General features: G+C 42.3%; 1 protein-coding gene and 1 non-coding gene across 6 annotated transcripts in view; both read left to right on the top strand.

The window, feature by feature from the left end:
- HEATR4 (HEAT repeat containing 4) overlaps positions 1 to 20175 on the top strand; it is a 42146-nt gene extending 21971 nt beyond the window's left edge. For 2 of the 5 annotated variants that reach the window (XM_043472497.1, XM_043472496.1), the window contains 3 exons: positions 667 to 826; positions 2184 to 2242; positions 2652 to 6872. In XM_043472497.1, the coding sequence (XP_043328432.1) occupies positions 667 to 826; positions 2184 to 2242; positions 2652 to 3884 (1452 nt within the window). In that variant the 3' untranslated portion in view covers positions 3885 to 6872. Of the gene's footprint in view, positions 1 to 666; positions 827 to 2183; positions 2243 to 2651; positions 6873 to 19011; positions 19354 to 20095 lie in introns of those variants that run through there. The other 3 variants (XM_043472499.1, XM_043472498.1, XM_043472500.1) reach the window with 3 other exon arrangements.
- On the top strand, positions 16266 to 16372 carry LOC122444509. The gene has a single exon (XR_006270327.1). It is a non-coding gene; the product is annotated as a U6 spliceosomal RNA (small nuclear RNA).
- Positions 20176 to 24308: the final 4133 nt, after the last annotated feature.

The raw sequence follows: 24308 nt of genomic DNA, 5'->3' as shown, positions 1-24308 counted from the left end.
TATTTCCTACAATCCCACAGAAAACAATATCACTTGAAGATACAAAACACATCTGTGCAAGACAGGATTATAAAATCCTAATAATAAAAGACAAACAGCAGAAGTCCTATTAGTCCCATCAAGTAGCTGTTGAGATTAGAGTTGGTTGTTGTTTCTGAAATACTGTTTCCTTCCCTTCCCGTGTTCCTCCCCACCATTCTCTAAACCCAAGTTCTTTCTTTTTTGCAGATGGGTATAAAGACGGAATGAGGGACTGGAGCTGGCCCCCTAGATTTTCTTTTTCCTTCTAAATTTCTCTTAATTCCTAATCTGGGCTCTTTCTCCAAAGGAACACTAGCTAAACAGGTGGTTCTAATTTTTCAAAGCTGCTGGCAGAGATGAATAGAGGGGAAAAATACTTTTAAAAAGGCAAAAGATTCTTTATAAATATAATTCAAAAAACCAGATTCACATCAAGCATTTCTTAGCAGATTCATCATGCCCAAAAGCTAAATTTTTCATTAACAGGTATAAAAATGTCCAACCAACATCACAAGAGAACAGTGTTCTCAGAGATTTTACGTACCACCTAATATTAATAAGCCTGATGCAATGTTACTTCATTAACACTTTTTGATGATCTGCAACCTGATATAGTTCTTTTAATCATCATCTGTTCTGTTTCAGATTCAAACACTAAGCCAAAAGGAACTGTTGATACAGAAAGTATTCAAGATTGAGGCAGCCGTAAGAAAAGTGAAGGAGGAAGCAAAACGTGTTTATGTGCAACCCAAAGAAGGGCAAAAACCACTGAAGCTCCATACTTTTCTCCAGGAAATTTTTCAGGGTAGGTTTTCTAGGAATGAGTCCTATGCCTTGATTCCCTGAACAAGCCTTTTTCAGGACTGGATGTCTGGGGTCTTAGTTGTGAGCCCTGTAGGATGAGAGCCAGGAAAGGATACTTCTCTTTCTCCTTGGCCACCATCCTCTCAGTCTATTATCTTTTCTTTGCCCCTTGGGTTTTGATTTTGCTATCTGTCCCTTTACAAAATGTCACTCTAACTGAACCAATTTGAAAGTGAAGTAAAAAAAAGGACACCTTAGAAAAACAAAAAAACCTGCCGTATGTCTGGCTAAGCACTCAGAAAAAGCCTTGAAGCTTAATCTTGAATAGACTGAGATGTACACTTATGTACATGTAAGCTTTTGCAACTTAAAGAAAGACTTCATGAAGTTTTCAACTTTATATAACTGAAACTTAGCACTCATGGCAAAATGATCTTAAAAGTTCCAGATACAACCTAAATGATGAGGTGGAAACATCAAGCTGTACCAAAACATACTTATAAAATCAGAGCGCCCAGGCATAGCAGCAGCCTCAGGTCATTCAGCCAGCTGCCCACCAGCCACCACCCCAAGCCCAGGTTTTCTAGATCCAAGTCCAGTACTCCCTCTGGTACACCAGGCTCTTTTCCCCCAACCATGAGAATATTAATTTGTCATATATGGGGAAGTTTCTTTCAACTACCAGAAAAAATTAAGAGTGGAAAGTAACTTGAACACCAGCGTTCCCTCATGGCCAGCCTGCTACAAGCTGGCTGACTGTGGCCTATGACAGCACAGCTAGTGACATGCTGCCTATTTTAGGAGCCGCGCCAGCCACTGATGCAAGCAAACACTGAGCAAAAACATAATACCCTTTAAAAAACATAATATACTCGTAACTTTTCTAATAGGATTGTGCTGTTTGGGGTTAAAATGAATCAATTACCCTTAGGGCTGCAAAATTGGCCCCAACCCTACATCCACCCCAAGTTACCTTGCGCCTCAGCCTTTGCAGTTTCCCCCTATCTACCCTCCTCCTCCCACATTCAGACCATGCCACACAATAATCTAGCCTCAGAAAAGGAAAGTTCTTTGGCACTTTAATAACTTTTCTAACATTCACACAAACTCACAGTAACAAACAGGAAACTGACCCCAACCCTCCCCCTAAACTGATGAAAGAGAACTCCAATGAAGGATGCAAATTCCAAGTAAAAACTTCTGATGTCTCAAGCAGAATAACAAAGCAAATGCCACACAGTCTCTGAAGCCTGAGGGGGATGATGAAGTTGGTCTCTCAAATGATCAGGAATCAAGTTACTCCTGCAGAAAAGGCTCCTTTTTCCATCTCCAACTCCTGCTTTTCCTTCTGTGCCTAGGTGAGGGGGTGTCTCCTAGAAGACTGACTGACATCTGTGACACTGAGGCAGTCATAAAGGTAAATATAGACACACTGATGAGTATCAAGTAAGAAAACGAGTTTTCTCCCTCAAAAGGTGGTGGGAGAGAATCACTACTGTCTTATTTCCGGCATTTAGTGAGTAACTAGTTCAGGTTAGAGGCATCTTGGTGAGCAGCAGCCCCTTATCATATAACATGGTTGCCAAGGAAAGTTGGTCCTCCACAGTGTCACAGGGCAAGTCCCCAACTCTCACAAACTCTGGGTAGGAGCGAAGCAAGAGTTCCATGGCATCAGCTTGCTGGGGGTATATCTCCAAGCACTTGGGCTCTTCCAGGTGATAAACTCGGGAGTTCTCTACTGTGTAATAGAGAAACAAATGGCCCCCCTCACCCACCAGCCGAGCTATACCATCCTGAAGCATGTGCACTTCTGTTTCTGTTGTCAGCTGGGCTCCCACGTTTACAGGTTCTCCAGCCTCCCAACGAATTGGGAGCCCGTAAACGCTGAGTGCCCTCTCCCTGTCAGTCAACACAGGGGGCAGAGAATCGTGGATGAAGTCCTTGGCTCGCTGGTCAGCCACAGCATCGACTGGGGCAAAGTGTCCCAGGCGGGCAACCAGGACCCGCACCTTCTCCATGAAAGCGGTTCTTCGCGGATCCTTAGAATCCGAATGCTGGGCCCCCATGTAATCCATAAAGTCTCGGGGCAGTCCCCTACGAAACTCCACATTTTCCTCCATTGCGGCCTGCACTGCCAGGGGCAGCACAGCCTCCAGGAAGTCGCCCCAAGTATTGCGCTGGAATGTGGACAAGGTCAAGTGCAGAGAGTGCACCCCATCCTGGCATTCGGCTTGGTGAATGAAGCCTCGCGGGAAATAGAGCAAATCTCCAGGTTCCAGCACCGTCTGCAGCACCGGCTCTCCGAGGTCGTCCTGGCTGAAGTTGGGGCTGGATGTCAGGGCCAGTTCCTCGGTCGGCACCCGCGGTCTGTAGACCCGCCAGAGTTTCCTACCTTCCAGCTGCAGGACAAAAGCCTCGATGTCGTCGTAGTGGGGGGCAAAGCCCTGCGAGTTGGGGGGCGTAAGGTAAACGTTGGAGCCTGCCATGCTTCCGAACTGCTCCTGAAGCACGGCCAAAAACTGCCACACGGTGGTGGAGAAAGCCTGCGGACAGAGGAGGCGCAGGGAGCAGCCGGCCCGGTACAGGGACCACGCGGCGGCCGGCAGAGCACGGCCGGGCGGGTTCAAGGTCTCGCGCCGCCCATTGATGTAGCGCGCGGCGTCCAGGTGCTGCCCGAATTGCACCTCCTCGCTGCGCAGTATGGAGTCGAGGTCGGCGGTAGAGAAAAGACCCTGGTAGTAGCTGTGGTCCTGCCGCCGCACCAGCACCGCCTCGCGCTCCCACAGGCGCCGGTAGAAGTGGTCCGGCGGCATGGGCGAGATGAGCCACTCGAAGAGGCGCGCCGCCCGCCGCCGGCTGCTAGGGATGCAGTTCAGCTCGGCCAAGATGCGCTGCAGCGGGGAGTCCCAGGGCAGCTCCCCGCCCGTGCTTTCCCCCTGCGGCCCCGACAGCGGGGCAGAAGCCACGGACGGCGGGGCGGCCGCCAAATGCTGGGCAGAGCACAGCAGGGCCGAGGTCTCCACCAGGCTCCCCGAGGCCGGCACCAGGCGCGCGGGTAGCGCCGACGTCTCCACCAGGCGCGCCGGCGGGGTCTGCGCTTCCACCAAGCGTGCAGCCGGGGTCTGCGCCTCCCCCAGGGCGCGGGGAGTCTGCAGGGAGCGGGACGCGGGCGAAGCCTCCAGCAGCTCCGCGGGCCCAAGCTGGCCGTGCGGCTCCCGCCCGGTCGCATCCAAAAGGGCCGCCGCCCCTCCAGCCATCGGGTCCCCGGGTTCACCGACCGTCGACTCCACCCTCGAGTCCTCCGAGTCCTCGCTTGGCAGCGTCTGGGCCCTGAGCGCAGCCATTCGGGACGAGGCACTTCTCCTCAGCTGCCGTCGGATCTTCCTGGGCCTCAGGGGCAGGGCCAGGACCGACCCGCTGTGTGGCTGTTGCTGGCGCCGGCGCCTCAACCGCCCGCGCCTCAGCAGCCCGGCGCTAGCCCGGAGCCCGTCCATGGTCCGACCCTCCCGCTAGCCCGGCGGGAGACGGCCGGAAGCCGGCTCACGCACGCGGCGGCCGCAGTGTACTCTGGGAGGGGGCGGGCCTCCAGCTGCCTTCAGGTTGTCCACGCCCACCATTCTTCCTCCGGCTCTTCCCGCTCCCGGGTTAGAAAACGTTAATTAAACGCTTGGGATCCCCTAAAGCCACGGAGTCTCTGCCAAATTAATATGGGTTCTATATTTAGAGGGCAATTTAAAAAAAATCAAGTTGTCAGGGACTCCAGGAAAAAGTTGCGACTTAACTCTTCTTTCCTTCCTGCGTCTACAGATTGCGGTGTTCACAGGGTTGCCCCGTTTCTGAGTAACACGTTGCCCAGCAGCTTTGCATGAGAAAGCTGACAATTCTTGGTTTCAAGGAATGCACTCAGGCAAAGTTCTAAGTTCGAACTTCTGGTCCACCTGGTCCTCTTTACAGCTACTGACTGACGCCCTAAATTCCGCCGCCTAACTTCCCTTTGTCCTCTCTCCATTACAAATTTTCAGTCATAGCCCTCTCCCTGAAAAAAAAAAAAAAATCCATGGACTTTTCAACTTGTATTTCTTTTTTATATAACAAATATTTACTGACTACCTACTAAGTGACAGACATTGAGACAGCATGGGGTAACAATCATAAGCAAAACAATGAAACATTATCACCTGCCCTCTTGGGACTTAACATTTCCGAAGACACAATCAACATGTGAGATAATGCACAATCCTTTTCTTCCCTTCATCTTTTCGAGTTTGATCCAGCTCAAACTTCAAAATTATCAAGGCTACTTCTTAATTAAACTGAATGGAATGTTTTCTGACTTAATTCCATATGCAGTAAACATGCTGACTTTACCTGTCCAGGCTTCTCTGGTGGCTCAGCTGGTAAAGAATCCGCGAGCAATGCGGGAGACCTGGGTTTGATCCCTGGATTGGGAAGATCCCCTAGAGAAGGGAATAGCTACCCACTCCAGTATTCTGACCTGGAGAATTACATGGACTGTATAGCCCATGAGGTCGCAAAGAGTCAGACAAGACTGAGCAATAATCATTGTCATCTTTACCTGCCCAACCCCCGCCCCCCCGCCCCCCGAACTCCCCCCAACCCACCACTGTCCTGGTCTGTGCAGCAGGTTGGAAAAGAATTTCCAGACATGAGGGAGAAGTAGAGGAGAATAAAGTTTGTTAGAATGGGACAAGCTGTTAGAACAGTGGGCCAGCTTAAAGGAGAGCCGAACACTTTTGCAGGCTAGCAGCCAATTTTTATAGCCTCAAGACAGAGAAAATTCCTACTGGAATGGTGGCATTAGGTGATTGGTTAGGATGCTATAGGGTGGATAGTAGGGTGGGTATTTTACATAATATGGAGTCTGGGAACTGACCAGTTTTGATCCAAAAGCTCATGGCAACAGTTGCTATGGGGCTTGGTCAGGTTCAGAGATTTTCATCCTGTGAACTTTGTACAGGGCTCCACACCTGTGACTTGGTGTAGGGCTCCACATCCACCCCAGTAGGAAGACGCAGAGTTTTCTTTGGATGACCATTCTTTGTCTTACACTCAGTTGCTATGGATCAGGTGGGACTCTACTTGGGCTCCAGAAGTGCCGCAGAGCACAGTGAATGCTCCAGACTGTGGAAGGCCTGGAACATCACTGGAATCCAGTATCCTAAGGCCACAATGATTGGCTTGTACTTAACCACGTGACCCACATTTCTCCATTCCAAGTGAATCAAAAGAGCTTTGCTCTACAGACAGGCTGCCAGAGATTCTGGAGTCCACATGCAGAGGTGAGCAATATTCTCATCATTTTTGGTGGCAGTTGAGCTTCCATCCAAGAAAGTTCCTGTGTCCCCAGACTGCTGTGGGAGACCAACTTTTGAGTTCCACGTGTTCGCTCCAAGCTGCCCCTGGTGTTTAAGAAGAACTGCACGCTGCACCTTGGGCCAGGGTCTCTCATCAATCGCCCACCCTCAGCCCAGCTCTCTTGGGTGGGAGGGGTGGAAAGGGGGCCAACATGAGCCTCATGAAGGGAATTGGGGCTATTCTTGTATTCTTGATATCTGCCCTTCCCACCTGCTCTGGAATTCTGTTTTATTAGCTTCAACTTTTCTCTCCAGAATCTTAAATCGTACCTCCTCTGAAACCTTAAATCAGCTTCTTAAATCTGGGCCTCTCATTTTGTTGGGGCCAGTGTGAGGAAAGCAGGAGAGACTCCATCTCGAAGGCTGTCATCCATCTTAAAGACAAGATGTGAACTGGGCCTGAACCCTGGCCAAGAGTGAGGAAACCATTGCTAGTGAAAACCAGGTCTCCTGGAGACTTCCCTCCCTACAGATGACAAACGGAGATTGTAGTTGAAGTCGGGCTGCCCCTGTTAGGTTAACCACGGAGACATCCACCCTTGATGTATATAATCGTTGTCAGTTCAGTCACTCAGTTGTGTCTGACTCTTTGTGACCTCATGGACTGCAGCACGCCAGGCCTCCCTGTCCATCACCAACTCCCAGAGTTCACTCAAACTTACATCCATTGAGTCGGTGATGCCATCCAACCATCTCATTCTTTGTCGTCCCCTTCTCCTCCCGCCTTCAATCTTTCCCAGCATCAGGGTCTTTTCAGTCAGTTCTTCACATCAGGTGGCCAGAGTATAGGAGTTTCAGCTTCAGCATCAGTCCTTCCAGTGAATATTCAGGACTGATCTCCTTTAGGATGGGCTAGTTGGATCTCCTTGCTATCCAAGGGACTCTCAAGACTCTTTTCCAACACCACAGTTCAAAAGCATCAATTTTTCAGTGCTCAGCTTTCTTTACAGTCCAACTCTCACATCCACACATGGCTGCTGGAAAAACCATAGCCTTGACTAGACAGACATTTGATGGCAAAGTAATGTCTTTGCTTTTTAATATGCTGTCTAGGTTGGTCATAACTTTTCTTCCAAAAAGTAAGCGTCTTTTAATTTCATGGCTGTAGTCACCATCTGCAGTGATTTTGGAACCCCCAAAAATAAAGTCTGTCACTGTTTCCACATCTATTTGCCATGAAGTGATAATCATTGTTCTCCTCCTTTAACCTTAATTGTTTGTTCTCCTAGCACCTACTTGTTGTAAAACTCAATCATATACAACAAAGAGGTTGCTAACATATAACCAGTCACGTAGTGGGGGGTATAAAACTGGGCCTCTCAGAAACATCAGGGTCCTTGTTGGGAACTGATTCCCCTTGGACCTGCTGGCATAATAAACTGTACTCTACTGTCTTGAGTGTCCTCCGAGGTGTGTTTTTCGACTCCAGATTCCACAACAATTTAATGGACACAGTGGTAAGCATGAGGGGGCAATTGTCTGGAACTTGGTCAGTCTCCATGTAACTATTGTTGCTTAGACACAGAGATGACTTGTCTCCATTTGAATCATTTATGATAAATTCCCAGGATTGAAATTGCTGGGTCAAAGGGCAGGATAATTTTTGTGCTTATTACAGGCTTTACCAAACTCCCTCCCAAAGATTTTACACCCTTGCAAGCAGTTATGAACACGTTAGACTTACATCAAATTACTCTCTCAGATCTCAGTAATCTCATCTGTAAAGTGGGAATAGTCATTGAATATACTTCTTCATAGTGTTGTTGTGAGGATAAAATAATGGATGCAAGGCACTTAGTGCAGGATCTGGTAAAGGTCTACACACTTTAAAAATTGTAGCTATAATTTATTATTATGAAGCAAAGCCATGGATGATGGCTTAGGTGCCTCTGGCCCAGTTCAGAGGAACTAGGTGTGCAGGAGGCAGAGAAGTACTTTAGTTGGGCAGGATGACAGCATGAAATGGGGAGATTATTAGTGCACATGCCCTGTGGAAGTTTAAGTGGGTCAGTGGGACCATATCAGACAAGGCCATTGTGTGAGGTATCGCTCTGCAGTCACCTGGCCAAGGGCCAAAGGCCAAAATAAGGGTTGAAACCAACTGATGTTCTCGTGGAAAGTTCTGTGCCCTAATCTAGGGCTGCAGTGTCTGGAGGAAGGGCCAGCAGAGGGGGAGCCCTCTTCCTAATTGACAAACAGGCTGTGTGTGCTGGCCAGATCCTGATAACAAGATTCTCTGGGGAAATACTGCAATGGGCAAGTTAAGGCTGTCACTGGGAGCTTTGTTTTTTCAAAAAGAGCAGTTTTCAAAATAAAGTGGACCCATCCTGTAGTGAACTGGGGGGATGAGCTATGCTCCTTGGCTGGCAAAGCTGGGGAGTACTGTGCGTAGCTGGAGGAGGGCCATAGATTTGTCTTTACCACATTCTGTACAAGTATCTTCTACTCTAAGTCTTTCCTGTGACCTCATCCTCTTCTTTTTTCAACATTTTTGTGATTTCCTCAAATAAAGAATGTTGTTTCTGTATGTCTTCTAAGTTTCCCTTGCAACTGGGAGGCACCTTTTGGAGACTGGCTTACCTTTAATTTCATCTTTTTCCAATGGATCTACTTAGTTCAACAAAAGAAGCTATTAATAACATTTTCTAGGACTTCCCTGATGGTTCGGCAGTGGAGAGTCCATTCTTCTGATGCAGGGGATGCAGGTTTGACCCCAGATTGGAGAACTATGGTTCTACATGTCACAGGCGTGGCCAAAAATTTTTTAGAAAACAAAACCATTTCTAGAAATATAATTTACTGACATGGAATAACTTCTCAGTATACCATTTAATAAGGAAAAAGAAACAGACAAAATAAGTGATACAGTAGGTTCCCAGTCAGGATATATATGTGTGTGTATGTGTGTGTGGTATGTGTGTGTATGTGTATTTCTATCTATACATCTGCCCTTATATACATACTAGTGAAAAAAGTTTGGGAGTCCTTATGCCACAATGTTTAACAGTGATTGCCTTTGGATGGTGGGATTTCAGGTGATTTTTATTTTCTTCTTTTCTGCTTATTTGCACGGTCTGGTTTTCTACATTGTAAATATCATTTATACAATTAAAAATATAGTGTTTTTTAAACAACAAACTTCACTTCCTCTAATTCTTTCATTTTTCCTGATCTCTAATCATTGTTTTCCTTGCTCTTGTTTCCTTGATTTACCTTTATTAATTAAAGAAATTTGATATTGAGATTATAAAAGTTGATAATTGTTCATCACAGAAGCTGCTGTAGAAAAGAGATTGGATAGAGCCAGTCCCATATTTAAAGCTACATAGAATGATTTGAAGCCTTTCAGAAAAGTTATCTCCTCCACCAAAACCCATTGTTAGTTTTTCCTTTAGATTCAGTTCAGTTCAGTTCAGTTCAGTCACTCACTCTTTGCAACCTCACGGACCACAGCACGCCAGGCCTCCCTGTCCATCACCAACTCCCAGAGTTCACTCAAACTCACGTCCATCGAGTCGGTGATGCCATCCAGCCATCTCATCCTCTGTCCAGCCATCTCATCCTCTGTCGTCTCCTTCTCCTCCTACCCCCAATCCCTCCCAGCACCAGGGTCTTTTCCAATGAGTCAGTTCTTCGCATCAGGTGGCCAAAGTATTGGAGTTTCAGCTTCAACATCAGTCCTTCCAGTGAACACCCAGGACTGATCTCCTTTAGGATGGACTGGTTGGAACTCCTTGAAGTCCAAAGGACTCTCAAGACTCTTCTCCAACACCACAGTTCAAGAGCATCAATTCTTCGACACTCAGCTTTCTTTGTAGTCCAACTCTCACATCCATACATGACCACTGGAAAAACCATAGCCTTGACTAGATGGATCTTTGTTGACAAAGTAATGTCTCTGTTTTTAATATGCTGTTTAGGTTGGTCATAACTTTCCTTCCAAGGAGTAAGCATCTTTTAATTTCATGGCCACAGTCACCATCTGCAGTGATTTTGGAGCCTCCCACAATAAAGTCTGTCACAGTTTCCCCATCTATTTGCCATGAAGTGGTGGGATCGGATGCCATGATCTTAGTTTTCTGAATGTTGAGCTTTAAGTCAACTTTTTCACTCTCCTCTTTCACTTTCATCAAGAGGCTCTTTAGTTCTTTTTCACTTTCTGCTATAAGGGTGGTGTCATCTGCATATCTGAGGTTATTGATATTTCTCCCAGCAATCTTGATTCCAACTTGTGCTTCATCCAGCCCAGCATTTCTCATGATGTACTCTGCTACACATTTCTCTGATGTACTCCGGGGTCCAGCCCCAGCGGGTCCAGGAATACCCAAGGGATGAGTGGCGTCGGCGAAAAGAAGTGCATGGACTCTGGTTGCAATGCAAGAACTCTCTCTGTTTATTTTTTAACAGCTCAGATTATATAGAATTGTTTTTCTTGCCTCCCCCTTACCACCACCCCATGTTACATCAGATGTTGATTTCATACTTCCGTCAACATTTTCCCTCATATCTTTTCCAATGACTTCATCTGGAACAATCTCGATTACAGGGTTTTTTCCTTGTATATCCAGTACATAGTCTTCTTGCCTCAATGGTCTAATATTTTCACTCTGACAAAAACGATGTTCCATAGATTCCAGATATAATATGAATTCTTTGGACAATAAAACAATACATGGGAAGGGTTATGAAAAACATGTTTGACATTTCTGAGAATAGTACCATGAGAAAACCTTGATATTTTTCTTTGTCTGAGACCACAAAACCTCAATCTACAATATTTAACTATGAAGCAGCAAAACACCTCTGAAGCAGCAAAACACCTCTATTAATAGTGAGGTAATGGCAGTGAGGCTGGTTAATATAAATCTTTTATGCTATTGAAATCCTATGTTACACATTTTCTAATTCTACAAAAATACCTGTAATATTCTATGTTTATTAAGGGAATGGAAACAGTGGACAAATAGCAGCACTGAAATAGCAACAACGAAAACCCTCTTGACCAAAGAGCAAGTAAACTGAAGCAGTACATCTATTTCTGAATCTAAATGTCTCTACTCTTTTCTAATTTAGGACATTATAATCTTCTAAGCAAGCAGCCAAACTATGCCTGTGGCCTTTTCCTTATGTCTGCCCATAGCCATACCCTCGGCTTGGGCCATTCCGGGTAGGCCTGATTACTACATATTACATTTCCAAGATTTAGTAGAAAGCACAATAACAATAAGACAGAAAGAGAAAGGGGACAAACTGGGTCCCCAGGGTGACCCCAAGGGGAAGAGCTGCCTTGCAGGCTCCTCTCTCGTCCCGTGACCTTGTCACAGCCTGGGCACATCCCGGCGGCTCCCGACACCCTGCATATAAATTAAATAAGCAGGGTGACAATATACAGTCTTGACATACTCCTTTTCCTATTTGGAACCAGTCTTGTTCCATGTCCAGTTCTAACTGTTGCTATTAGTCTTTGCCTTTTTCATTCATTCTTCCCCTCTCCCCCCATTGGGAAGATATATTAGATTGCCAGGGCTGCCATAACAAAGTACCACAGACTGGCTGACTTGAACAACAGAAATTTACTTTCTCACAATTCTAGAGACTGGAAGTCTGAGATCAAAGTTTTGCCGGGACTGGTTTCTGGGTCCTCTCTCCTTGGCTTGTGGATGACTGGCTTCTCCCAATCTTCATATGGTCTTTCCTCTGTACAAGTCTGTGTTCAAATTTCTTCTTTTTATAAGATCATCAGTCATATTGGATTAGGGTCCATTCTTAAAATCTAACTTTAGCTTCATAACCTCTTTAAAGAACTTGTCTCCAAATATAGTCACATTCTGAGTTACTGGTTAGGATTTATGAATAACACATGAATTTTAAGAGACACACTTTAGCCCATGAGAGAGGGGTGATATATACTAAATCACAAATTCCCTGAAGCACTTTTCCTTTTTGAAGGAAGGATAACATGATAAGTTATCGAAAAGGGGATAGGGAGACAAAGAAATTTAAGGAACGTAAAAGAAATGTCCAGGGTAGTGGTTTTCAGCCCAAGATGATTTTGTAACCGGCCCCCGCCACCTCCTTCCCAGGGGACATTTGACAATACCAAGAGACATTTTTGTTTGTCACAACAGGGGAGCTGTTACTGGCATCTAATGCATAGAGGCCAGAGATGCTGCTAAACATTTTACAATGTGTGATACAGAGCCATAACAAAGGATTATCCAGACCCAGACCTAAACGTACTAAATATACCTAAATGTACTGAAAGACGCTTGCTCCTTGGAAGAAAAGCTATCACCAACCTAGACAGCGTATTAAAAAGCAGAGATATTACTTTGCTGACCAAGGTCCATCCAGTCAAAGCTATGGTTTTTCCAGTAGTCATGTATAGATGTGAGAGTTGGACTATAAAGAAAGCTGAGCACCAAAGAATTGATGCTTTTGAACTGTGGTGTTGGAGAAGACTCTTGAGAGTCCCTTGGACTGCAAGGGGATCAAAGCAGTCAATTCTAAAGGAAATCAGTCCTGAATATTCATAGGAAGGAAGGACTGATGCTGAAGCTGAAACTTCATTACTTTGGCCACTTGATGCAAAGGACCGACTCATTGAAAAAGACCCTGATGCTGGGAAAGATTGAAGCAGGAGGAGAAGGGAACGACAGAGGATGAGATGGTTGGATGGCACCACTGACTTAATGGACATGAGTTTGAGTAAACCCCGGGAGTTGGTGATGGACAGGGAAGCCTGGTGTGCTGCAGTCCATGGGGTTGCAAAGAGTCAGACACAACTGAGCAACTGAACTGAACTGAACTGAATTGAAATGTACCAAGAAAAAAAAAAAATAAAAAAAAAATAAAATGATAAATTAAACATATAAAAAAAAAAAAAAAGAAATGTACCAAGGTTGAGAAACCCCAGGATAAACTTTTGGATAACTTCATCAATATAAAATCTGAATATCTTTGATCCAGTGATATCAATACTACTTCCAAGAATCTATCCAGCAGAAATATTCACCCATGTGTACAAACATATATATAGATACTTATGCTCATTGTTTATCAGTTCAAAATTGAAAATGGCTCAAATGTACTAAAGATCAAGAATTCTTGTTAAAAACTATTACTAGGAAAGATGTTGAAAATATATTGTAATTGAAAAATCAAATTGCAGAACAATATGTATGTTGTCCCTTTTTGTTGTTAAAAATGCAATCCATGTACATTTAGATATAGTTCTTTAAAACTACTTGTGTTATATATGTGTCTGTGTGCACAGTTGAATACCTGAAATCAGAGGTTGCCTCTGGGGAATGGTGTTATTGGCAATAGAAGAACTTACATGCTTAAATTTATACATTTCTGAATTACTTGGCTTATTGCTTCTCGGCCTTTTGGCTAAGATCAAATGTGAATTACTTGGCTTAAAGTCTCAAGGATATAGGACTTTGCTTTGGCAAATGTGAGACAGACTCCAGGCTAACTTTGAGAATATTGACTCTTCCTAATTTGGAACACTGTTTTACCAAATTACTGTAAAGCAGGGAGCAACGTATTGTAATAATCCTCAAACCAAATCTGGCAGGACTCCTGTGGATTAAGAATGATTTTTATATTTTTAAATGGCTGATTGAAAAAAATCAAAAGAAAAACAATATTTTGTGAGGTAAAATTTATACAAAGCTCAAATTTCAGTGCCAACATATAAACTTGTATTGGAAGTTTATATTGTACTCATTCATTGCAGACTCCCTTGGGCTACTTTCATGCTACAACAGCAGAGTTGAGTAGTTTTGACACAGGCTGTCTCACACTCAAAGCATAAAATATATACTATTTGGCCCTTCACAGAAAAAGTCTGCAAAGTCCTGCAGTAAGACGCTGTCCAGGATGTTGAACTTTCAACTCTTTTGCTATGGTCACACTAAAAGAATTGTGAAAAACTATGTCACCTCTTCACCTTTTTTTCATCAACATCAAAAATGTTTTTAAGGACTTCCCTGGTGGTTCAGTGGTAGAGAATCTGCCTGACAACACAGGAGGCACAGGCTCCATCCCTGATCCAGAAAGACCCGAGCACAGAACAGCTCGGCTTCTGTGCCACAGCTATTGAACTTGTGCTCTAGAGCCTGGAAGCTTCGACATGAGAAGCCTACACCCTGCAACTAGAGAGTAGGGAAAGCCCACGCACAGCAACAAAGACCCTGCACAGCCAAAAATAAATAATACATAAGTAATTTTTTAAAATGTTTTTAAGTTTAAGTAGACAGAGTCTAATTTCTAACATCTACATATTCTAGTATTATATATTTATATTTTAATTAGTTGTTATATCACTTCAAAAATACATCCAACCAGATCTCTAACAGTTTGGTACCTACCATCCATCCCCTGGAGAAGGAAATGACAACCCACTCCAGTATTCTTTTTTTTTTTTCAGTTCTACCAGTCTATTGCTGCCAACCCATCTCCCTCCACCCTCATGCACACATGCTTGGTCATGTAACCCCATGGACTGCAGCCCACCAGGCTTCTCTGTCCATGGACTTTTCCAGGCAAGAATACTGGAGTGGGTTGCCATTTCCTTCTCCCCACTCCAGTATTCTTGCCTGGAGCATCCCATGGATGGCGAAGCCTGACAGGCTACAGACCGTGGGGTTGCAAAAGTCAGACATGACTTAAGCAACTTAGCACACATATACTATCCATATTAAAAATTGTAAAATAAATAAGCTCTTCTTTGAAGTTGAAAGTTTAATTTTTTTTAAACTTACATTCTATTTTTAAATGAGTTCCACACAGAAGTTTATTCTAATATATTCTATATTTATGCTTGAAAATATTTTTTATCATCATCACACTATCTGTAACAAAAATATGTATTTAAATTGAGGTTACAATTATAGTCTCTTACCATAGTCTGGGTTTCTTCCTGGGACTCCCTGACCTCCTAAATGATTTTTTTAAAAAATTGGTATTCATTGAGATTCATTCTTTTGCTGTATAGTTCTATAGGTTTTAACAAATGCATAATGCCTTGTATTCACCATTTCGGTATCATAGAGAATAGTTTAACCACCCTAAAAATCTTCTATGCTTCCTCTTTTCCATCCTCTCTTCCTCCCCTCAAACACGCAACGATCAATGATCTTTTTATTACCTCTGTTATTTTGCCTTTTCCAGAATGTCATATAATTAAAATCACACATTAGTAGCCTTTTCAGGCTAACTTCTTTCACTTAGCAATATATATTCAAGATTACCCATACTTTTTTGTGGCTTGAGAGCTTCTTTCTTGTCTGTGAATAATATTTCATCATATGGATGTACCACTGTTAGTTTTTCCATTCACCTATTGAAGGTTTTAGAAAAGGCAGAGTAACCAGAGATCAAATTGCCAACATCTGCTGGATCATTGAAAAAGCAAGAGATTTCCAGAAAAACATCAATTTCTGCTTTATTGACTATGCCAAAGCCTTTGACTGTGTGGATCACAATAAACTGTGGAACATTCTTAAAGAGATGGGAATACCAGACCACTTGACCCACCTCTTGAGAAACCTGTATGCAGGTCAGGAAGCAACAGTTAGAACTGGACATGGACCAACAGACTGGTTCCAAATAGGAAAAGGAGTACGTCAAGGCTGTATATTGCCACCCTGCTTATTTAACTTATATGCAGAGTACATCATGAGAAACGCTGGGCTGGAAGAAGCACAAGCTGGAATCAAGATTGCCGGAAGAAACATCAATAACCTCAGATATGCAGATGACACCACCCTTATGGCAGAAAATGAAGAGGAACTAAAAAACCTCTTGATGAAAGTGCAAGAGGAGAGTGAAGAAGTTGGCTTAAAGCTCAACACTCAGAAAACTAAGATTATGGCATCTGGTCCCATCACTTCATGGGAAATAGATGGGGAAAGAGTGGAAGCAGTGTCAGACTTTATTTTTTGGGGGGCTCCAAAATCACTGCAGATGGTGATTGCAGCCATGAAATTAAAAGATGCCTACTCCTTGGAAGGAAAGTTATGACCAACCTAGATAGCATATTAAAAAGCAGAGACAGTGCTCGCTTCGGCAGCACATATACTAAAATTGGAACGATACAGAGAAGATTAGCATGGCCCCTGCGCAAGGATGACAAGCAAATTTGTGAAGCGTTCCATATTTTTAAAGAATTCATTTGAATCAGTTCTAATGAGATGGATGAAACTGGAGCCCATTATACAGAGTGAAGTAAGCCAGAAAGATAAAGACCAATACAGTATACTAACGCATATATATGGAATTTAAAAAGATGGTAACAATAACCCTATATGCAAAACAGAAAAAGAGACACAGGTGTACAGAACAGACTTTTAGGCTGTGGGAGAAGGCGAGGGTGGGATGTTCAGAGAGAACAGCATTGAAACAAGTATACTATCAAGGGTGAAACAGATCACCAGCCCAGGTTGGATGCATGAGACGGGTGCTCAGGGCTGGTGCACTGGGAAGATCCAGAGGGATGGGATGGGGAGGGAGGTGGGAGGGGGGATCGGGGTGGGGAACACATGTAAGTCCATGGCTGATTCATGTCAATGTATGGCAAAAACCACTACAATATTGTAAAGTAATTAGCCTCCAATGAATAAAAATAAATGGAAAAAAAAATAGAATAAAAACTATTGTAGTAGAACTAAAATAAATAAATAAATAATAAAGCAATTGGCGCAGAAAAAAAATAAAAAGCAGAGACATTACTTTGCCAACAAAGGTCCGTCTAGTCAAGGCTATGGTTTTTCCAGTGGTCACGTATGGATGTGAGAGTTGGACTGTGAAGAAAGCTGAGCGCCGAAGAATTGATGCTTTTGAACTGTGGTGTTGGAGAAGACTCTTGCGAGTCCCTTGGACTGCAAGGAGATCCAACCAGTCCATCCTAAAGGAGATCAGTCCTGGGTGTTCATTGGAAGGACTGATGCTGAAGCTGAAATTCCAATACTTTGGCCACCTGATGCTAAGAGTTGACTCATTGGAAAAGACCCTGGTGCTAGGAGGGATTGGGGGCAGGAGGAGAAGGGGACGACAGAGGATGAGATGGCTGGATGGCATCACCGACTCGATGGACGTGAGTTTGAGTGAACTCTGGGAGTTGGTGATGGACAGGGAGGCCTGGCGTGCTGCGGTTCATGGGGTCGCAAAGAGTCGGACACGACTGAGTGACTGAACTGAACTGAATTGAAGGTTGGTTCTAGTTTTTAGTGATTCATAGTGATTCATAGTGATTATGAATAAAACTGCTACAAACATTCATGTGCAGGTAAGACTTACTTTTTATCATGATTTCAGTTTTATTTTTTAAAATATTTATTTATTTGTCTGCTTTGAGTCTTAGTTGCAGTGTGTAGTTTCATTTTTAGTTGCAGCAATCAAACTTTTATTTGTGGCGTGTGGAATCTAGTCCCCTGACCAGGAATTAAACCCAGACCCCATCATTGGGAATGTGGAGTCTTAGCTTCTGGACCACCATGAAAGTCCCATCATTTTTCATTTCAAGCATAATATTCAAAGAATATAATAAAAATGATTGACAAATAAATACATCTTGAAAGTCAAAATTAAAATGATATAGCCCATCATAGTGTATTTATTCAGTTTTTTAATTAATAAAAAACAAGATAATAAATGTGTTGGTTCTTACTACTTAAATAGCAAAAACACAATATAATATGCAGCTGAAATTATAAGTTATTTGTGAAGTAAGAAATATTATACAAGACCCAGTGTTCTTTCTGCAAATATGTAAATAGGCATATATGAAACTCTGGGGTTAAACTTTTAAGATTAATTAGAGAATATTTAAGTATTATAAAAACCAGAAACAATCTCATTAAATTCATCAGACATCATAACAAAATTGTTCCTATTTATTTAATGAAACCGGAAGATACATGCCATGCACAAAGGCAAATTCACTGTTTGTAGTACCAGTATAGGTTTGTTTCCTGCAAATACACAATTCTGATGTGTACTATTTTGCTTGATTCCTATTACAAAAGAAAAACATATGGTGCATTTATTTACAGTGCAGTTTTCCTGCACCATCACACTCTGGTTAAAAAAACAAACAGACAGGAAAACTTCAAAAAATGTAAAATTTCCAAATTCAAAATGGTCTTTTTCCCAAGGTAGGTGATAGAATATATTTTATTTAACAGTTTGTTAGCTTAATTGATAGCATGTATATATTTAGACATTTTGTAAATGGGATTCCGTTTATACTTTGACCCTAAGAATACATTTAGGAATGAGATAGATATCACTCTTTTTATTCCATAGAGTAATACAGAAACTCAGGTTGATATTAGAACAGCCTAGACTCCTGGGAATGCTTTAACCTAAGTACAAACTTAACCCTGACCATCACTACAATGGTTTATAAAATGAAAAGAGATCAGTGTTGTGTCCCCAGGGGCTGTTCACTCTGATTGAATCTATCCCAGCACATCTGAGGAATAAAGCTCTTTAATCATTGCTACTATAGTTCCCATAGCTGCTGCTACTTCTGCATAACAGTAAAGATAAAGAAAACCCAGTCTCTCCCCAAAGATCACCATGTGAAGGTCCAAGACTTGGGTGGGCAATTCAGGCATATTCTCCCCATTAGGCTGATAACTGGGATCAAAAGAGTCAGGTCTTGAACTTATAGATTCAATTCTCTTATTTATGATGGTGGTTCATAGAACTATGGCTGAAGAGGCTTTGTCTTTGGATCTACCTGTCACATGAGGACCACATTTGGCATATGTGTTCACATGTTAATATTTCTCTGCAGTCTGTGAGGCCCTGCGCACCAAATCCCTGGTCACAGAGTTCAGTCCTGGGCCTAAACACAAGACGCAGAGGTCGCTCATCACTTGTCAAAGACCTACGCACTGCCCGGGAAAAAAGGATTGCGATGGGACCATTTGGATATGACGACCAAGTTCTCAAGCTAAGTGAAAACTCAGAAGTTTTTCCCAGGACTTTTTCCCCTTGAAATAAAGGTAATTATTTCTAGGATGAGCCCTTCTCTTGCTCCAAGACACAGGCAGCAGTGGACTTAGTCACATTCTTCTCTTTACCTGATGTTGTATAATCTCTTTGTCATTATGTTTATAAAGAAAAATCTATTTAATGCTGACCTGGCTTTTTTTTTTTTTTTTGACCTGGCTTTTTAATTTGCACCATCTACACAGAGGGTTCAAGAAAATTGACATCACACTAGGTGACTGCATATTTTTCCATAACCCAGGAAAGTCATATACAAAATGTAGGTCAGAACTCCAAATTTTACTAGAACAGAAATATTCAAAGACCCAGAATCTTTTGCAAGGTATACAAAGAGCCCTTTGAAACCCAAACTAGAATCCCATTAATCTGGGAAAGAAAGTCATAGGTGATGTTTTCTATCCACAAGTTTAGTCTTGTTCTAAAGCAAGCTCTTTAACTGCAGCGCACAAGGCAATGAGGAAGCCATGTCACAGGACTTTCATAAGAAAGCAGAGTCAGTACAATATTTCCCACCTTGTATTGTGTGCATGGGTGTGAACACTTTTAGTTCTCTGTGAAACATTGCTGCAGTTTCACAAGGCTGATCAGCAATTCTTACAAGCCTCAGTATAGTTAATGCTTAAAAGATTTAGATATCATGGGAGAGTTACAAACTGTATCTGTATCCTAAGCTGGGATCCTCTAGGAGCACACAGTACCCCTAAACTTGCCATGGAAGAGGAAAGATCCAGAATTCACAGTAGTGTGAATCCAGATTTCTTTCTAAAATATTGATTGCTATTTACACCCTAAATAGCTTTGGGACATTCAGTGATTATTGTAAAATAAAGGCAATATGAATCTCACTATATTTTTCTTCTGATCAGATCCTCTCTTCTGGTGCATTATTATAATCAGAAATATGAAAAGCAATAATTTCCACTATGAACTCCTAGCAGCTATGGAACATGGAGAGAAAAAAGAACTTTGGGGAATATCAGTTAAGTAAGAACAAGAACATCTTCCCTTTTCCTGTTTCATGTAACCCATGTTTTTATTTGTTAATTTACACACTTCATCCCAGTGAAACACTAATCCATTAAGCACCACCACATATATTAAAGTCATTTCCACATCTATCAAATCTGAAGATTCCAAGATCTGGCTGCCATGAGACATTTGAGACAATAGATAATTCTGTATGAGTACTTTTTCAGCCCCTGTATCTCTGCCTTTCACTTCATAATGAAAGGACTTTATTGTGCTCTCTGCATCACTGGCAGGAACAAGAGGGCGGAACTGAACTCTTCAGTAGGTCAGCAAGGCCAAACAGAGGGTCTGTTAGGCTATCTGTACTGTGGGAAGGGCAGCAGCAGAAATCACCCTTGTCTTTGAGTGATTTTATGACATACATTGAAGAACCTCTCACAGACAATATGCTTAGTCTAGTAGGAATTGTGCGGTACACTGCAGATGTGCTGTGGGAGGCCAGGGGAGGCGGCTGCTGTCATAGTCTTGGATCTCAGAGACAGCAAGAGCCTTAGAGAGGGGAGAAGATCCTCCAGGCTGGGCAAAGGACAGGAGAAAAGCCGGAGGAAGGAACTTGGCAGGGGTGCTTGAAGGCTCCATTTTCAGCTCCTGTTTCCAAATCGGTTCACTTGTTACTTCACAGTTAAGAAGCTGGACATCCATCTCCTTACCCTTGTACTTTGTGTGTGTGTGTGTTAGTTGCTCAGTTGTGTCTGATTCTTTGTGACCCCTTGGGGACTGTTGCCCACCAGGCTCCTCTGTCCATGGAATTCTCCAGGCAAGAATACTGGAGTGGGTTGCCATGCCCTCCTCCAGGGGATCTTTCTGACCCAGGGATCGAACCTGGGTCTCCTGCATTGCAGGCAGATTCTTTACTGTCTGAGCCACTAGGGAAACTGAATCTATTCATATTAATAAAATGTTATAATGACAAAATACTCCAGAGGCCCCACAAATCCTTGCCTGTCCTTCCAGGCTGAGGCTGTTGTAAGACTCTCTTCCCAACCAGAATGTCTCGGCTATCATCTTTCCATTGCTCCTATTTTCATCTTTCTTCTCCTTTCTTCTGCCACAGACATTCACTAACTCCATAGGTCGAATTAGACAAAGGACTGCTGCCAATCCTACTGTGAAAAGGTAGCTTCTGCTTAGTCCAGCTTGTTCAAGAAACACCATGCTGACCTTCTCCTGGCCAAGATCTAGAGAAATTTTCCATTTTTCCATCAAGATTCATGTCTTTACTAGTTTACACATACCATCTGTTAGCATTCCTAGTGAACTACATCAACAGAAATTTCCTGAGCAGTGAAAAGGGGTTGGTGACTCAGAAAGAAAACACCTGTTAGAATTTATTCTCTCCCCTCCCACAGCCTCCCACTGGTTATCACTTAATCCTCCCACTCCACCCTATCATTTCTAGAACTATACTGTCAGCAAATAGTTACCAAATGCATGTATTATTGAGGCATCATGGATATCCCAAGAAGTACAAGACAGTTTTTCTGACTCTGAGAAATTTGTTGTCTTGGTTGATAAAATGGGCTCATTTGTTGGAGGCAGCATCAGAGCCTCTCAGAAGTCAAGAGTGAGCTGGATACTCCCACTTTTTTGAGATTTCAGCTGTATATTTAAAAATTAAGTACCAGAATGATATTTTTTAAAATATGGTAGGTTTTTAGTGTACACTTAAACTATTGTTTTTTAACACAAAAATTTACAATGACGAACTTTTGAAACAATGTCAAAAATCTAAATTGACATGAATGTTTTAGCAATACTATTCATAATAGCCAAGAAGTGGAAACAACCCAAATGTCCATCAACTGACAGATGGATAAATAAACTTTGATTTATCCATACAATAAAATATTACTCATCAATAAAATGTAGTGAAGTACTAGTGCAATGACAGATGAATGGATAAAGAAGATTGAGATATATATATGCATGCACATACATATACATACAATGGAATATTACTCAGCCGTAAAAAGAATGAAATGATCCATTTGCAGCAATATGGATGGACCTAGAGATTATCATACTAAATGAAGTTTGGAAGACAGAGAAATCAAATATCATATGATATCACTTATATGTGGAACCTAAAAAAAAATGATACAAATGAACTTATTTATAAAACAGAAATAGACTCACCAGACATTGAAAACAAACTTATGGTAACCAAAGGGGAAAGGAGGTGGAGAGGAATTAGTTCGGAATCTGGCATTAGCAGATACACACTACTATATATAAAATGATTCCCTGATAGCTCAGTTGGTAAAGAATCCACCTGCAATGCAGGAGACCCTGGTTCACTTCCTGGGTCAAGAAGATCCTCTGGAGTAGGGATAGGCTACCCACTCCTGTATTCTGGCCTAGACTATTCATGTACTATACAGTCCAAGGGGTCACAAAGAGTTGGACACATCTGAGCAACTTTCACTCACTCACTCACATATATAAAACAGATAAACAATAAAAACTTATATAGCACAGGGAACTATATTCAATATCATTAATAACCTATAATGAAAAAGAATCTGAAAAAGAATATATATGTATAATTGATTCACTTAGCTGTATACTTGAAACAAACACATTATAAATCAATATACTTCAATGTTTAAAAAATGATGAAGTACTGATAAATGCTACAACCTGGCTGAAACTTATGCTAAGTGAAAGAAGCCAGTTACAAAAGACCATATATTGTATGATTTCATTTATATGAAATTTTCAAAGTAGACAAATTTTGTGTGTGTGTGTGTTCCTTCTTAAACCAGTTGTCTGCTGAAGGGCACTTGGGTTATTTCCATGTCCTGACTATTGTAAATTGTGCTGCTATGAACATTGGAGTGCATGTATCTTTTTGAACCAGAGTTTTCAACTTTTCAGTTGCACGCCCAGCGGTGGAATTGCCGGATCATGTGGCTGCTTTATTTTGAGCTTTTTGAGGAACCTCCATACTGTTTTCCATAGCAGCTACACCAATTTACATTCCCACCAGTAGTGCAGGGGGGCTTCCCAGGTGGCGCTAGTGGCACAAATGATAAAGAACCTGCTTGCCAATGCTGGACACGTAAGAGACGAAGGTTCAGTCCCTGGGTTGGGAAGATCCCCTGGAGGAGGGCATGGCAACCCACTCCAGTATTCTTGCCTGGAGAATCCCACGGACAGAGGAGCCTGGTGAGTTACAGTCCGCAGGTTCACACAGAGTCAGACATGACTGAGCGACTTAGCATGCATGCATGTACAATAGTGTAGCAGAGATCCCCTTTCTCCAACTCTCTCCAGCATTTGTTTTTTTACAGACTTTTTGATGATAGCCATGCTGGTCAGCATGTGGTTTTGATTTGTCTTTCTCTAATAATTATCAGCGTTGAGCATCTTTTCATGTGCCTGTTGGCCATCTGTATTTCTTCTTTGGAGCAGTGTTTCTTTAGGTCTTCTGCCCATTTTTTGATTGGGTTGTGTTTTTTTTTTTTTTTTTTTTAATGCATTGTATAAGCTGTTTGTACATTTTGGATGTTAACCTCTTGTCAATTGTATCATTTGCAAATATTTTTTCCCAGTCCATAGGTTGTCTTGTCATTTCGTTGATGGTTTCCTTTGCTATGCAAAAGCTTGTAAGTTTGATTAAGAACCATTTGTTTATTTTTGCTTTTGTTTCCTTTGTCTTAGGAGACAGGTCCAAAAAATATTGCTATGATTTAAGTCAGAGAATGTTTTGCCTATTTCTCTTCTAGAAATTTTATGGTATCATGTCTCATATTTAGGTATTTTAATCATTTTAGTTTATTTTTGTGTATAGTGAGGGAGTGTTCTAATTTCATTCTTTTATATGTAGCTGTCCAGTTTTCCCAGGATCACTTGCTAAAGAGACTATCTTTTCCCCATTGTATATTCTCCTCTCCTTTGTGGTAGATTACATAATAAGCAGTTTATAGAAACAGAAAGTAGATTACAGATTATTTAGGACTGGGAGAGGTGGGAATTAGGGAGGGAGGGTTGGAGAAGGGAACAGGAATTGACTGTTAATGGGTGTTTTTTAGGGGGAACAAATACATT

This window comes from Cervus canadensis, chromosome 6, assembly GCF_019320065.1.
Source record: "Cervus canadensis isolate Bull #8, Minnesota chromosome 6, ASM1932006v1, whole genome shotgun sequence".
Classification (NCBI taxonomy): Eukaryota; Metazoa; Chordata; class Mammalia; order Artiodactyla; family Cervidae; genus Cervus; species Cervus canadensis.
The sequence above is the reverse complement of the archived record's forward strand: the minus strand, read 5'-3'. Positions and strand labels throughout refer to the sequence as shown.